The 16,585-nt window shown below is 39.7% G+C and overlaps 2 protein-coding genes across 3 annotated transcripts in view; one reads left to right on the top strand and one right to left on the bottom strand.

Annotated features, from left to right (window-relative positions):
* HNRNPLL (heterogeneous nuclear ribonucleoprotein L like) overlaps positions 1–12,233 on the bottom strand; it is a 37,616-nt gene extending 25,383 nt beyond the window's left edge. Inside the window, exons 1-2 of one of the 2 annotated variants that reach the window (XM_060170087.1) lie at positions 11,717–12,233; positions 1,017–1,135 (exon numbers count right to left, since the gene is read on the bottom strand). In XM_060170087.1, coding sequence (XP_060026070.1) covers positions 1,017–1,135; positions 11,717–11,923 — 326 coding nt within the window. In that variant the 5' untranslated portion in view covers positions 11,924–12,233. The remainder of the gene's footprint in view (positions 1–1,016; positions 1,136–11,716) is intronic. The other variant, XM_060170088.1, reaches the window with a different exon arrangement.
* Positions 11,445–16,585, top strand: part of GALM (galactose mutarotase) — a 96,846-nt gene continuing 91,705 nt past the window's right edge. The window contains exon 1 of the mRNA XM_060170089.1: positions 11,445–11,543. The gene's annotated coding sequence lies outside the window, so the exon portion shown is untranslated. The remainder of the gene's footprint in view (positions 11,544–16,585) is intronic.

Raw genomic sequence — 16,585 nt, 5'->3', positions numbered from 1 at the left:
ATAAGTTAAGGGTAACAAGTTTGCTAAGTCATCCATCTCTCGATGAGGTCACCAAGGAAATTAATCAAAAAGATCCCATGATGGAAGGTAACACAACCCCTACTCCTTTGAAGCAATGATTCCTCTGTTGAAACCTCTGATCACTCCCTCCCCATCTATTTATTCACCATCCTTTCAATACTCAAAACTCCACATAAATTTTTATAAATTGAAGCAATCTCAGCAAGTATATTGAAATTTCTCTATTTACATATTATGACTTAGTCTGTGTCTGATGCCTGTAACAAAAACCCCAAATGTACTCATCAATGGAAAAAATAATAATAAAATAAACTCTAGATTATCCATACTAAGAAGAGAACAGCCAGGCATATTCCAAAAATAATCTACAAAATGTTTTAGAGTGTCTATTTTTGCAGCAGATTCACTTTTCTAATTATATATTTCATTTAAGTCAATATTCTTAAGTACACACCAGCTGTGGAAAAAGGAGGAGCCTGAGTGAATATAAAACACAAAAGGAAGACAAGCTAGGATAAAACACTGACGCTCATGATCTGCATAAGAACTCACAGCAACACGCACCTAAGCAAATAATGCCTACCCTTAATCTACACACTTTTCATTGCCAACTAATTCTTAAATAGTTCAAACAAAACAAAACAAAACAAAATCAGTATTTAAGTACCACTATTTGAAATTCTGAAGATGAAGGGCATAATTAACTCAATGGTTTAAAAGCAGCGTTTAAGAAGGAATCATGGATTCATTTGAAAATCAGATGAAAGATGCAATAATCAATTTTACACACAACCTGGTTGAGGAGTGAGAGGGGATCACGGATACACAAAAATTCATCCATGCATAATCCCAGAAAGCCTCAGAAGGCTTCAAAGATATACGATCATAGGCAAACAACATATACTATGGTTAAACATCAAGGCTTATAGCAAGCAAGCAAAGTTTGTTCTACCATACTGTTTTCACAATCTGTATGAAGTCCCTATTGGCCTTACCATATTGTCCCAAATTTTTCCAGAGCCTCCACAAGGTCTGCTTCCACCACAGATTCACAGAGTCCTCGAACATGGACAACGGGTGAAACAGAAACTTTATGATGACTTCCACCTGCCTCCTAGCAAGATAAAATAATTTCTAGTTAAAAACTTTAAAAGTCTAAATAAATTGCTCTTTTAGTAAACCCATCTCTGCATTAAAAAGCAAACATTAAAAAAAAAAAATCCCAAACCAAACTGCAATTCATAAGTTAGCGAAAGGACCCGAGAGTAAAATCACTAATTAAATGTTTGGCATGAAAATTCTGATTTCTTAAAAGGGAGCATTCTCTCTCAATAAGAACTACAGATAAGTTATTTAATAACTCATTTCAACTTCAACTTACATTAATATTGTACATCAACTATACTTCAATAAAAAAATAACCTTCAACTTCAAGAAAATCTCAGAAAAAAAGTCAGCAGATACACAGAGCATGCTACATGCTACAATTGGAAACATACTTTATATTCATAATTTCACTTCCATAAAAATCAAAATCTCAAGAAGACCAAATGAACAAAAAGTCCCAATTAAAATTTCTTCTTTAATATAAAGATTATATACTTTATTTTTCCTGCAATATAGATTAATATCATCATTTGTCCTTGTTTAATTGGTTACCTAGTCCCACAATAATTTGAAGTTACTCAGTACACCTGACAACTTAAATTTATACAAGATACCATCTTTGCTGATGAACAAGGAGTACTCAAAAATACAAGCCTTGGGAAATTTCCTGGCTGTCCAGTGGTTAGGACTTGGTGCTTTCACTGCCAGGGCCTGGGTTCAATCCCTGATTGGGGAACTAAGATCCCACAAGCCGTGTGGCACAGCCAAAAAAAAAAACAAACAAGCCTTCCTGGGCTTCTGTGAAGTACTGTGTATCTTTGAGTATGCCCAGCAAGAAGTTTTAAAACATATGGTCTTAAACTTTATTTTAAAAGGGACTATGTAGGAGAATTAGCTTGAAAATGAAAATAGCTCTCATTTACTTATTCAAGTTCTATTAAGACAAAGATCTGTATTTACAACTAGCCATTGGGTACCTCTCTTGCATCACTTCAGAAATGACCTCCATAAAAAATGAAATCTTGCCATTTGTGACAACATGGTTGGATCTAAAGGGTATTATGCAGAATCTAAAAAACAAAATAAAGCAACAAGCAAAACAAAACAGACTCACAGATACAGAGAACAAATGGGTGGTTGGGGGGGAGGGATGTGAAACAGGTGAAGGGGATTAAGAGGTACAAACCTGCAGTTACAAAATAAATAAGCCATGGGATGTAATATACAGCATAAGGAATATGGTCAATAATATTATAATAACTTTGTATGGGACTGATGGTTACTAGACTTATGGTGATCATTTCATAATGTATGCAAAGTCAAATCACTATGCAGTACACCTGAAGCTAACATAATATTATATATCAACTATATTCCAATTAAAAAGTAATTTCTAAAAGGAAAGAAATGAATTCCAAGTACAATTCACACGTATACCAAAAAAATCTATTAAAGGAAAGGTTTTTTTCTCCTATAAACAGGAAAAAAGGGTTTTTCCTCCTAATCTAAAAACACAAATGTTTTACCATTAAAACTTAAGAATCATTTTAGGAACATTAAATCCCTTTTTGGCTATTTTTAAAGACTCACCAACTTTGCTTTATTATCATAAAGACTGTTAGAAAATACTGTAACAGTCTTGTGCCATGCCAATAAAAAAATGTCCGAATTTTAAAATAGAACTAATTTAAGTATATAAAGTAACCATGAGACTATTCTTACACTCTTGTCAAATCCAACAAATAAATTAAATCCTTTGCAAATACTAATTCAGTCCTTGGAATTTTATTTGAATTGCTTATGCTGAGTTTTTTCTATGGTTCAACAGATATTCATTACATGCCACTAAGTCTGAAATGAACCATTCTGATTGTACCCTATGTATACCAACACTTTATTAGCAACTTTAACAAATGCAACCGCCTCGGTGAAACTCAACAACCAAATGTACATTATCCTCATTAAGCTCTTAATTACTGGATGACAATAACACAGGAAGAAAGCTCTAAATAATACCTAAAAACCTAACTTAGAGAAAACATTTAAAGTATAAATAATAAGTTTTACTCTAAAAATAATTAGACAATAATAAACTACAAGAAATAAGACAGTCATCTCCTTTGGTCCTTAGAAATGAGCTAGCAAAGGTAAAAATGCAAAAGAAAATTATATTGGCCTGGGCTCCTCCAAAAGTAAAAAATAGTGGAAGGAAAACTTCAGACTGAGAGTAAAGACAACAACCAAATGCAGTATGTGAGCCTTCATTTTACAATTGATAAAAACTGCTACAAAAGACATCTTAGGGAAAATTGGAGAAATTGAATTATAAACAGGATATTACTGAGTTAGCCAAAAAGTTCATTTGGGTTTTTCTGTAAGATGTTTTTGATTGTCTTAGGTACCATTATGATGGCAATAGCTATATGAAAAGAATATCCTTATTCTTAGGAAAACTGTGATATTTAGGAATGAACTATCATGGTGTCTCAACTTACTTTCAAATAGTATAGAGAAAAAAAGTATGTATATAAATATATACACATATAGAGATAAAATCCCAAATGGCAAAATGTTAAAAACTGCTGAATCTAGGTGAAGGGCATATGTAATTAAATATTTTACATAATAAAAAAATTGGGAAATTATTGTATAACACATTTAAGACCTACGAAAAGGTATGAAGAATATAAAAATATTCATTAACTCACTACCCAGTTTAATAAATAAAACACTAGGAAGAGGGAGCTGAACACATCTCCTCTTCCTACCTCCCTTCCCAACACAGAGAACCACTATCCTGAATACAGTGCTAAAAAATGAGTACTTTTCAAACTGGTCTTCTTACAAAGAAATGGATTATAGGATCAATTTTAAAAATCTCTCAAAAGATCTGATTTTAATACATTACTACTTAATTTCTTAAATGAAACAGATCAAGATTTAAGTTATTCTTTAAAAGCTGAAAGATGTTAAATGCAATCAATATGGTACTCAGGGGGAGATATGATTATCTCAACCTCAAGGATGAGAATATATCCCATACCCTCTGTATTTCCCTTATTCCCACTCAATGACTCTGCCTTTCGTGAGTTTATCTACCTTGATATTTCTCTATTTTTAAATTATGTCCCCTTTTCTTTTTTCTTTTCTTTTTTTTTTGCGGTACGCGGATCTCTCACTGTTGTGACCTCTCCCGCTGCGGAGCAACAGGCTCCAGACGCGCAGGCCCAGCGGCCATGGCTCACAGGCCCAGCTGCTCCGCGGCATGTGGGATCTTCCCGGACCGGGGCACGAACCCGTGTCCCCTGCATCAGCAGGCGGACTCTCAACCACTGCGCCACCAGGGAAGCCCTGTCCCCTTTTCTTGAACTTAAAATTTTCTCATCCTTTCTGTAGTTTATTTAAAAAATTAAAAAACCCTAGTGTTGTTTCCAAATATAAAACTGATATATTAAAGTTATCTTTTCAAACTATATTTTCACCACCCCTCTTTTTCCCCACAAATACTAACATGTTTCTTTTTTTATAAATTTATTTATTTTGAATTTTATTTTTTTTTTACACAGCAGGGTCTTATTAGTTACCCATTTTATACATATTACTGTATATATGTCAATCCCAATCTCCCAATTCATCACAACAATAAATTTATTTTATTTACATTTATTTTTGGCTGTGTTGGGGTCTTCGTTGCTGCCTGCGGGCGAGCAGGGGCCACTCTTCACTGGGGTGTGCAGGCTTCTCATTGCGGTGGCTTCTCTTGTTGCCGAGCATGGGCTCTAGGCGCACGGACTTCAGTAGGTGTGGCTCGCAGGCTCTGGAGCACAGGCTCCGTAGTTGTGGCGCATGGGCTTAGTTGCTCCATGGCATGTGGGATCTTTCCCAACCAGGGCTCGAACCCGTGTCCCCTGCATTGGCAGGCGGATACTTAACCACTGCGCCACCAGGGAAGCCCCTAACATGTTTCTTAAATCAACATTTTATCTCTACCTATACTATATGGTGGTGATAAGAAATCTGAAATCATCTTCAGAGCTTCTTTTACTACCCTAAAATTACCTCCTGTAAGCATCATACTATGCATCTGAATCTTAAATTGGTGAATAGTCAGTATTGTTTACTCCATCCATATATTAATACTTTGACCACGTCTTCTAAAGCTTAAGGAGTATTTTTTAATCCTTTCTCATACAGAAGCTCAAATTCTTTCCATTTCAAATGTTTAGTTATCTAGGCTCTCTCCTGGTCTATTTATATCTATTATTTATCAGACTAGAAACAGTATTCCAAATAAGTACCCAGCAAATGGAGGCATACCTGCAATTTCCGTATACTTTTTTCTTTTTTAATTACTCAATCCCTTCTTTAAGTAAACTGGGTCAACTATAATGAAGACATTATTTGGTCCTCACTGCAAGCTACAGACCAGTTACAAACCCCCAGCCCCTCTTCAAAGGCTACCTCAAAGACAAACTCCAATAACATCCATCTTGAATGCCAATTTTGACGACTGCAGACTGAAAACCAGGCTTAACTAAAGAGAAGGGAAGCTCAGAATAGAATAGAATATAAATGAAGCTTCCATATGAGAGGAATGAGAAGGGCCCATTAAAGCTCTCGATATAGTAAAACTGTAAACTCACAAAGGCAATGCATAATGTCCTCAGGCTTTTTGTTTTCCCAACATCTCCACGCATAACACGTGCTCAACAGCCACTGAACAGCCTTTTCTATCCTCCTATAAATATAATATATAAAAAAGACCAAGCTCAAATTCAATAATTCATCCTCCAAAACCAAACGTGCACAGATCCACTGCAAGTGATTATCAGCCTCTCCTTAATCACCTCCAATGACAGGAAAACACACTACCTTGTGAGACAATCTACTATATTTTTAGAAAGTTCTTCATAATATGCATCCAAATCTGTCTCCCTGTAACTTCCTACACAAAATGGCCTTTGAAGTCAGACAAGCGTTTGAATATTTGGACATTTACTGGCTGTGCGATCTTACGCTATGCTACTTACTTAACCTTTCTGAACCTCAGTTTCACTTTAAAAAAAATAAAACAGGGCTGCCCTGGTGGCGCAGTGGTTAAGAATCGCCTGCCAATGCAGGGAACACGGGTTCAAACCCTGATCTGGGAAGATCCCACATGCCGCGGAGCAACTAAGCCCGCGCACCACAACTACTGAGCCTGCGCTCTAGAGCCCACGAGCCACAACTACTGAGCCCCCGTGCTACGACTACTGAAGCCCGCGTGCCTAGAGCCCGTGCTCCACAATAAGAGAAGCCACCGCAATGAGACGCCCACGCACTGCAATGAAGAGTAGCCCCCGCTTGCTGCAACCAGAGAAAGCCCGCACACAGCAATGAAGCCTCAACGCAGCCAAAAAAAAAAATTTTAAATAAATAAAAAATAAAACAAAATCTTCATCACTTAAAATTACAACAAATAGGACAAATATGAAATGTCTAGCACAGTGCTAGATGTTGTTATTAACAGGGTTCGGTAAACATTAATTGCCACCTCCTGTCCTTATCTTCATTTCCCTCTGCTACATAACCTTCCTATAATTTGAAATGATTTCTTAAATCACACCTAAGTTTACCCTTCAGGCTAAATGTCCCCCAGAGTCTTCTGTCATTCCTCTTATGATATGATCTTGAGTGCCTTCTCTATTCTGGTAATCATTTTCTGGATACATTAGAATTTATCAAAGTACTACCAAGAAATGAGTACAGATTTCCAGATACTTAAGATTATCCCCCCTTTTACTTTGGATACTTCACATAGATCAAGGACAAACTAGTTTTAAGGGACAGCTGCAAATAGCTTTTAACTCACACTATACTTAGAGTTAACTAGTACATGGTTTTTCTTTTTTTTGTTTTAATATTTATTTATTTATTCAGGCTGTACCGGGTCTTAGTTGCAGCATGCGATCTCTGAGTTGCAGCATGCATGTGGGATCTAGTTCCCGGACCAGGGATCAAACCCAGGCCCACTGCACTGGGAGCACAGAGTCTTACCCACTGGACCACCAGGGAAGTCCCGGTTTTTCTTAAAATTAAACAATCACATCTCTTTACTTGATCTTTTTCTTAATAGAGCAGATCCAAAACACAGGAAACCCTTTAATTTTCCTATCCTAAAATGTTTTAAGGAACATTTGATCACATAACAAAAATAACTTTGATTCAAATAACTTCTTAAAAAGTAATCTTTATCTTTTTTGCTCATGTGGTAGAAATCCTTTGGTTTTGCCTACCCAAAACTCCTTCCCCCTTCTTGTGGCTGAACACAAAAACAAGCAAACGAACAAACAAAAACTCCTCAACCTCATATTATTCCACTGGTATTCTCAGTCACACAGTCGTAACTCCCCAACTTCAGAGGTAGTCCAGTGACTAGTTGGGGGTAGGGAGATATAAAAAATGGCTGATCAGAGGGGATAGCTATGGACTCTGAGGGAGAGACTGTTCTTCTTTATTTACTAGCTATAAAAATGTAAGCCTAGCTTTATCACTACATAGAGGAAATAGAGCTGAAACATGGAAAGAGACAGAATCTAGTCCCTATGACATCATCTAAAACCTTCGATCCTGCCATGCCTAAAACTAATGCTACAACTTGGCATTCATAGTTATTCGGGCCAATAAATTCCCTACCCCTGCCCCCTTTTTGTTGTTTAAGCTCATCTTGAGTTGGTGCTGTGGCTGCAACTGCAAGCTTTGAAAGTTGTATTCAATTTCATAGAGGGAAAATATATATTTTCACTCCTTTATAAAATAAAGCACTAAATGATGTAGAATCACAGATTTTTAGATATGGAATTTTTTTTGTAAATTATATCCCATCACCAAGAACAGCACCTAGCACATGACAGGGCTCAAGTATTATTTTTTTAATGAGCTAAGAGATCACAGTGATCATCTAATCCAGCCATCTCATGTGATAGGTAGCAAGTTGAGTTCCAAAGAGGTTAAGTCACAAAGCATGTTGGTAGCAGAGCCAAGACACCTGCTCTGGTTGGGCTTAGGGCTCTATTAACAGCACTTTTCACTATATGTACTAACATGAAGAAACTGTCACTTGTCAAAACCAAAAGATAGTAAAACCTACTACTTTTCATTTACTTCCCAAAACTAAGCCTAAAATTCTCACTCTACTGCAGCAGCTTAGCTAAATAAGACACAGGACATTACCGTTACAGAAGCCTCAAGGCTCTGGCACTTACCTCTGAGGTACACACCACAGTGTAGTTACTATGCTCACTGTCACAGTCTCTAAACTTTTCCTGTGGGAGCTAAGCTAACAAAGTGCCTTCATCCCATCTCCCATTCTATATTCATCCCAATAAGCCATCATAATAGTCTTATCATCTCTGTAATTCAGATCATTAAAGTTTAACTATATCTTAAATTCAAACTAGATTCTCTATATAATGCATATTCCTTTGTTTGGAAATCCTAGGATCCATATTTTTTATCTTGGCATTTTGCCATCTTACAAGTCTATTAAAAGTTGAGAAACTTAAATTTTCACCTCATCAGCAATCACTTTAACAATCTTTGATTTGCCTGTTTAGTCACTAGCAGAATAGAGTAAAAGAAAAACTTAAGTCTCTAAAATGCATTAGTACTCCATAAATTTTTATTGATACCAATCTCTATAAAAGCAGACTTTTTTTTGTAAGTAAACTCCCAACTCAGTTCCTCAATCGGTTTTGCGAAGTGAAGTGCTAATATTCAGAAGTCAAGCTGCTTTCATAAGTTAGCAGATACAGAAGTTTACTATTATGATCTTGAAGATCATGCCTGTTAAATTTAAGAACACAATTTACTCCACAAGAATAAAGTAATTGTATAATACATAGCATGAACCTCCATAATTAAGCTTTGTTCAAAATGCAGCCCAAAGAATTTGAAACACTCTGCGAGTTTTTGCTCTTCAAATTAATACCAGAAGACACAAATTTGAAGAGTGTCTTACTTCTCATATCCAAACTACAAACTCATTTCTCTTTACACCTTAAAACATCATTCACAATTCATCCTTAAATCAGGAGCATTTGTAGAAACAGTTTTTCTTAAATACTCACATTCCTCTTTAAATCTAGTTATTATTAAATAACTCAAGGAAAATGAAAAGCCAAACAATGTAAATCATTGAAGTCTTACTGTACACTTTTACAAACTTCCAACTAGCATTGAAAGAATTACCTATCATTGTACTTGATCTGCATTTACTTAAACACTTTGTACAAAGGGGCTGGGCTGAAGTTGAGTCAAATCCTTTTCCGTTAGATGAATTACCATATTTCTCGATGATGACGCACTAGACAGTAAACTTCTATTCAGGGCATTCCTGTCCTAGTAAAATTTATTATGCACAGGTTTCCATAGTTGCAATGATTTCAAACAAGTACCCAAAATTACACGAAGAAAAATTTTTAAAAACAGGAAAAATAATCCTTCATTAGATTTCACAGTACAATACTGGTTCTACTGTTAAATAAAAGCAATTCACCCGCTCCTAAGAAAAAACAGCAATAAGATAAACAAAATTTGAATTTATAACTCAATCTGCATACATTAGTTCCTGCCTGGGTAATTTAAAAGCTGCATGACATTAATCACTGAACTACAACTTCAGGTATGGAAAACGTGAAGTTCAACTTTCACATTTTACATTGTAAGAGAACTCAGAACAGTAGTTAACTGACTTTCCCAAGGTCACACAGACTGTATGCTAGCTAAGACTCCTGACTCTCCCCAAGACCTGTCCAGTGCTATTTCCACTGCTAAATACAATTCACTTTGGATGTATTAATTATACATTATTTTCTTCCCAACATCCAAAATAATACTATTGGCTTAATATTTAATGTTTTCAAAAACAACTTTTGTAAACTGGTTAAAGTATCTTTCCAAGACACTTAATGTAAGACATTTCATGCTACTGCATAAAAACTCGAGCAAATTTTTGGCAAAAGAAATACACTGATCCAATGCATCTAAATATCAGTTATAAGAGTCCAATATTCCAATTGTGTTTTCAATTTCCACAATGGAGTTAGCTTTGAACTGAAACTTCCTAAGAAAAAATGCACTTTCTTTATTCACACTTTCAAGTTGCATTTTGAATACTCCAAATATTCAGGAACAGAAGTAGAAAGCAATATCTAGCCATAATAAAACTATTTTTGGGAATTCCCTGGGTCCAGTGGTTAGGACTCTATGCTTCCACTGCAGGGGGACACGGGTTCGATCCCTCATCAGGGAACTAAGATCCCACATGCAGAGCAGTGCAGCCAAAAAAATAAATATTATAAACAAAAATAAAATTTCACTTAAAAAATAAACTATTTTATTTAGAGGAAGAAGAAGCTCCTTTTTAAAATGTGTTGCAACATTATCGTATTTGTAAACTCTAACACCGGGGATTACTGACCAGAATTTTTTACATTAAAATGCAAACAAGAGCTAAAAGACTTCTAATTTCCCTCTTATTAAAGGTGAAAAACATTTTAATCTAATATTAGAATATATGTGCACTATTTCGTAAATTTCGGGTTAAGTTTGCTTTAAAAAAAAAATCACAATTAGAATGTGTTAAATGTTTAAAGAACATCCAGTCATTAAAACAGCTTAAGCGCACCAAAAAAGGCAAAAACGTTTCCTTTGCTTTGTTTCCTTAGTTTCCATCCAGCTGAAGCTGAGTTGCCCCTTGCTGTGGATAAAACGATTTTCACATTCCTTCTGCCTCCATCTAAGCTTTCTGATGAGAGAAACAAGAATCTAGGAACGTGTGTTTGATGCAGTCCTGAGTTCAGTTCTTTTTATGGAACGAATTGGGAACACACTGCCCATGAAGAACTGAGGTGATTTTAAGATTTCGTTTTACTTGTAAGTAGGCGTGTGCGAACACCTGCCAACGCATTTTATTTTTAACCGAAGAGCTAAACACTATACTAAGCAATCATCAGGAAACTGGGGAGCAAAGCGTGCGCGCCAGGCCTGCCAAGAGTAAAAAATTTTTAATTAAACCTTCAGGGGAACTGGGCGGTGAGCCCCAGAGCTTAATTTGTCACTTAGCGGCGGCTCTCCTCAGGACCCAGGCGAAGAGAGCCCTGGGCGGAACCAATGCCACCATCCCGTGATTGTGACCAGCGCGCGGATGCTGCGGGCAGGGGGCTGAAGGGAGCGGGTCGTCAGACGCCGGCCAGCCGCCCGAGGAGTGAAAACTAACAAAGGGCTAATCGCGCACCAGAGCCCCCCGGAGCGGAAGCAACGCCTCCCCGCCGCCCCCGCCCCGCGACCCTCCCCAAGTTCGGGCCGGCAGAGGACTCGCTGCGGGGCCTGCGGCCAGGCCGGGACCGGATCCGCGGTCGGGTTGCTGGAAACAGGTAGGGCGAAGAATAAAAGCCCCAAAGAGAAGAGCCGGCGCTTCCCGACCCGATCAGCGCAGCGAAAAGGGAAAACGAGGAGGGCGGGAGGCCCCGAGGCCGAGTCCCTGCCGCTGGGCCCTGCTTCCCGGGGAGCCGCCAGGCACGGCGGTCGGGGCGCCGCGCTTTGTTACCGGCTGTGAGAAGCTCCGGCCGCCGCCACCGCCGCCGCCACCGCCGCCGCTATCGCCCCCGCCCCGGGGCGTCGCTTCCCGGCGGTTCTCGCCTTCCTCGGCCGAGTAGTCGATCTCCCCCTCCTCAGTCTTGAGGCGCTTGGCCTGGCTCTCGTACTCCCGATCCTCCTCGTACGTCTCCCTGGGGGAGGATGAAGAAGAGGACATGGCGGCGGCCGGAGGGACCGGCCGGCTAACGGATGGGGGTGGCGGCGGGGCGCGGGCCTCGGACGCCGCCGGCCAGTCCCCGTCACGGGCAGCGCCTCTTCAGCGAAGGTCTGCGCGGCCCGGCTGTCCGCGTGGGCCGCGCGCCCAGAAGCCGGGTGGGTGCGGAGAGTGCGCGGGATGAGGAGGGCGCCCCGGGAGGAGGCTCCGGAGCGGCCGCTCCCCTTTATCACGGAGCCAACATTCAGCCTCTCCCTCCTCCTCCGTCTCCGCTCCCAGTCCCGGGGAGCAAATCTAAGGATGGGGACGCGACCGTGGCTTCCGGTCTTCCCTCCTCCCCTAATCCACTCCTCGCCGCCCAGGCCGAGCCTCCACCCCCACCTTCGCGGCCGCCGTGCAGGATCGAATCCAGCCTCAGCCCGCGGGAAGCGCCCCCCCCCCAAGCCCGGGCCTCGCTCCCTATTGGCAGAGAGAAAAGTCGACCAGGCTTCCAATTGGCTGCAAGGGCTGTTCGTCAAAAGCCGCCCACGGCCCGGCCTCGCCCCTCTCCCTGCACCTTCCGAACTCTCAGCTGGTTTGCTAGTCCTGACCGCTCAATGCCCGCAGCGTCCGGATCTGGAGCCGTGGCTACCCGACGGCCATTAGCGCTGTTGGGCCAACTGGAGGTGAGGCGCGGAGTGAACCCCGGCGGACTAGGAGGCGTGCGGTGGGTCCAGGACTGCGGTGTTAACCGCCCTCCCGTTAATTTAAATGCTTTTATTACTTCTCTTCAAAAGAGAAAATCCCTGCAGAGACATCTCGCAGCCCTGAAACTACAGGCTGTGAGGGGAGAAAAGGGATTAGAATCGTGAAAGTAGCCTTCTCCCTATGTTGTGTGAAAAATCTGATACAAGTGGATGGACTCTCTCCCCGCCCCTAAGTAGATATTACAGAACACTCAACATTTACTGAGGTGCAAGTGTGAAGAAAGCCGCTCGTTTGATCGGTTAGCACTCGGGTCTTCTGGACCCTTCTTTCCTGACAATTACGGGAGACTTGTATCAAGTCCCAGCTCCCATTAAATGTTTTAAACCTTCCACATAAAGTTTCTTCCTGCATGCCAACCCCTTCCTTTCTAGGCGATCTATTTATTTCACACCATTTATTTTTGAAAGATATGAAAGCCTATCAAAAGTGTTTGTCCTTTGGACCACACACAGCTCATTTCCTCTGTGGAGCCCTGAGGCCTCCGCGAGCTTCTAGTTACTGCCCTCTCTTTTTGCAACAGGGCCCTTTATACCCACCTACTAGGATGTTCTTTTTTTCAAGACTAGAAGCGTTTGGAGACAGGAACTGTGTGTGCTCTTTTCATCTTTGCAAACCCAGTTCCTGTACAGTCCCGGGCGCAAGTTCCCTGCTCAACAAGGCTGAACGAGTGGGCCTTGGGAAATAAAGGTCCAGTGTCAGAAGAGGAACTGGCAGATCTCATGCAACCTAGCTGCCCTCTGTGACTCTAACCCTTGGAGGATTGCCGAGGATCGAGTCACTTAAGTGTTTCTAATGTCCTTGTCCCTCAGATGCGTCCCTAAGTGTGGCTCTTCCTTTCCTAATGGGGTGGATTTTTCCCTCCCCCAGCCTATTGTCGCTTCTTTCCAAAGCTATTTCCTCCCCCCCAAAAAGCCATTTGTATTTATTGCTGACAGTGCTTTAACCTACGTTTGTTTTGTTACTTTTATAATTTACACTGCCTGTCGTTTCGGAATCCATTTGCAAGCTTCTTTACAACACCGTACAGCTATAATCAAATTCGTGTGCGCCTGCAGGTGTACACTGACAAAATAGAACTAAAAAACAACTCGAATTTTATTTTTCTAAATTATGATAAAATGGAAGTAGAAGTATCAAAGAGGGAGCTGCAGAGCTGGGTGCAGATGAGGAAATGTTGCCAGAGCACTGGGAGCAGTGAGCAGAGCTGAACGGCCTTGTACAAACTTCCCAAATATTTTGTGTGATAGTGAAAATATTTAAAATTCTCAAAGCCTGCATCCAACCTATGGATTATACCAGGTTAAAATGCAGCTCTCACACCAATCAATTGGTAAGGAAGCCCAGCCTTGCTGAACCTTGCTACTATACTCAGCGTTTACTTCACTAAAAGTAGGTTAGAGTCAATACGTACTAGTATTAAACTTAATTCTTTTTTCGGACAGCTCAAATCAAATTGTTAATTTAAAAGACTAAGAAGTAAAACTCAGGAAGCTTGTTTAAAACTCATCCGTTAGTACAGTGACCTTTGAGCTTATTGCAGATGAATTGTTCAGTGACAGTAATTTCTTAGATATGGAAAAGGCTAACTAGCTCATCACTAAAACATTAGAAGAGCTAAATAAGGAGGGCATAAATTATATTCTGCACGATTTAACTTAGATGAGATCAAGAAATTACACACTTCCCAGTTAGCCAGAAATGCCTTTAAAACTCAGAAACAGCTCCTAAATGCGTGCAAATAATCAGTTACTTAGCTCAACCTGGAATCTCTTTTTTGCACTACGGTACATACAGCCTCAGGCCTTTGGTAAATTGTCTGAATGCTTGATTGGATTGGCTGCTGTTGATTGGGGTAGGCAATCAGCCATGAATTCCCATTGACGCAGCAGCTCGAAGGGGACTTAGGGGTTATACTAGAGTGAGAGAGAGCTCCAGCGAAGGTCTAGGGAAACTGATAGTCAAGGTCCTTTATAATCTAGCCCCAAATTGCCCTTCAGTTTTAAACCTCATTGCTGACCTATGTAAAGTAATTTATAAGACATTGTGCTGGGCGATGAAGAGACTAGAAAAATATATGAGCTGGCTTCTGTCTTCTTTTTTTAAATTAATTAATTTATTTTTATTCTTGGCTGCGTTGGGTCTTGGTTGCTGCGCGCGGGCTTGCGCGCGGGCTTTCTCTAGTTTCAGCAAGCGGGGCTACTTCTTAGTTGCTCCGCGGCATGTGGGATCTTCCCCGACCACGGCTCGAACCCGTGTCCCCTGCATTGACACGCGGATTCTTAACCACTGCACCACCAGGGAAGTCCCTGGTATCTGTCTTCTCAAAGCTTGCCATCAGGTTGAGGAAACAGGGCACATACCCAAGAGAGGCTACAAGGCACATCTAACATACATGTAATAACAGCAGTCACTTACAATGTGCCAGGCATTGTGCTAACCACTGCAAGTGTCATGTCAATAAATTCTGACAAAAGCCAGAGGCATTATTATTACTGTGGCCGTTGTACAATTATAGAAAGTCTACGAGAAGTTAAGAGACCTGCCCTAGAGCCACAGTTAGTAAACTAGAGAGCCAGGACTGGAACCCAAGCATCCGATTCCAGAGCCAGTACTCTTCGTAGAGAAGAATGATGATTTAAGTATTGCATTGTTTACTGCCACGGGCATACAGATCAAATTTAGAATCATTTATCATGATACTTATTCATTCATTAATTTCTACTAGAGCTTATACAGCTGTAACTCTGGGAAGGCATAAATAGGTTATAATTATCAGTTTTTTCGTTGGTATAATGAAATTCAATTAGCTTCCATAGGAAATTTTAAATATAATACACTGTTTTAGTGTTCATTTTAAAATGTAATTTCTATAGACAAGGCGCAGAAATAAAAAGGAAATTCTCACCATTTTCTGATGGATGCATCGTTTGAACAACTAGAGATGCAAATTATAAGATATTCATACCCAAACTCAATTTCCAATATTGCTATTTCACTTAATATACAAAACTTTTGTTTCCTGCCTCACCTGCAAAAATCAAATAAAACCTTCAGCTTACTTGTGAGCAATATTTCCAAAGGATTGGAACCCTAGAGATGTATTTTAATTAAGACATGTTTAACATGAAAGAACAAAGTCCATTCAGAGACAAATCAATTAGTTCCTATGAAAGTTTGTCAAATCCAGAATATACTATTTGTGATGATACCACTTTCCTTGTTAGAGATCACCAAGAACGAGCACTATGGTGCTTTTACCCAAACTAGCCCCTTTAATTCAGTCCACATTTGATTAGTTATGGTGATAAGACACCAGGTTCCAGGAGGATGCACCCTGCAGGAAGTGCTTCAAGCACTATTAGCTCACTGTGTAGTCAAGTGTAACCACAATGGTATTCTCTTTCAGATGCTGTTATCAGGCACATCTGCTTTGGGTCTGGAGCTGCCACTGTGTTTGGCCTCTTCAAAAAAATAATAATTTGTGACAGATCTGCAAAAATAAATATATTGACCCTAGAAGGATATCTGGTATATGACCAGACAATGACAGGTAAAATTCATATTCTTGTTATCAGTTATAACCACTTACCTTTAGTCTTAGAAATAATATTTATTTTCACCTTTCTCTTTGACTCATATAAATTGATAGTGTTTAGACATCTTTAAAAATAATTGTAATAAATAAAAAGAGTAAAATCATAGCATCCACTGTTTAGAGTAAATAGAATTTATCAAAGTAAATTCATCTTGCATATGAAAATATAGGTAAAATTAACCGGTAGCTGCTCAAATGTTTAACAAAAACGTATTAAGTGCTACAGACCACTCCCAATTATAAGTGATCAGTAGCATGTAATAACTTTGTTAATTATGAGCTCTCAGTTCTCCTTTTCTTTTTAAATTTGAGTAAAAAAATAT

Source organism: Lagenorhynchus albirostris, chromosome 13 (assembly GCF_949774975.1).
Source record: "Lagenorhynchus albirostris chromosome 13, mLagAlb1.1, whole genome shotgun sequence".
Lineage (NCBI taxonomy): Eukaryota > Metazoa > Chordata > Mammalia > Artiodactyla > Delphinidae > Lagenorhynchus > Lagenorhynchus albirostris.
Note: the sequence above shows the minus strand (reverse complement) of the source record. Positions and strands in the feature narration are given on the sequence as shown.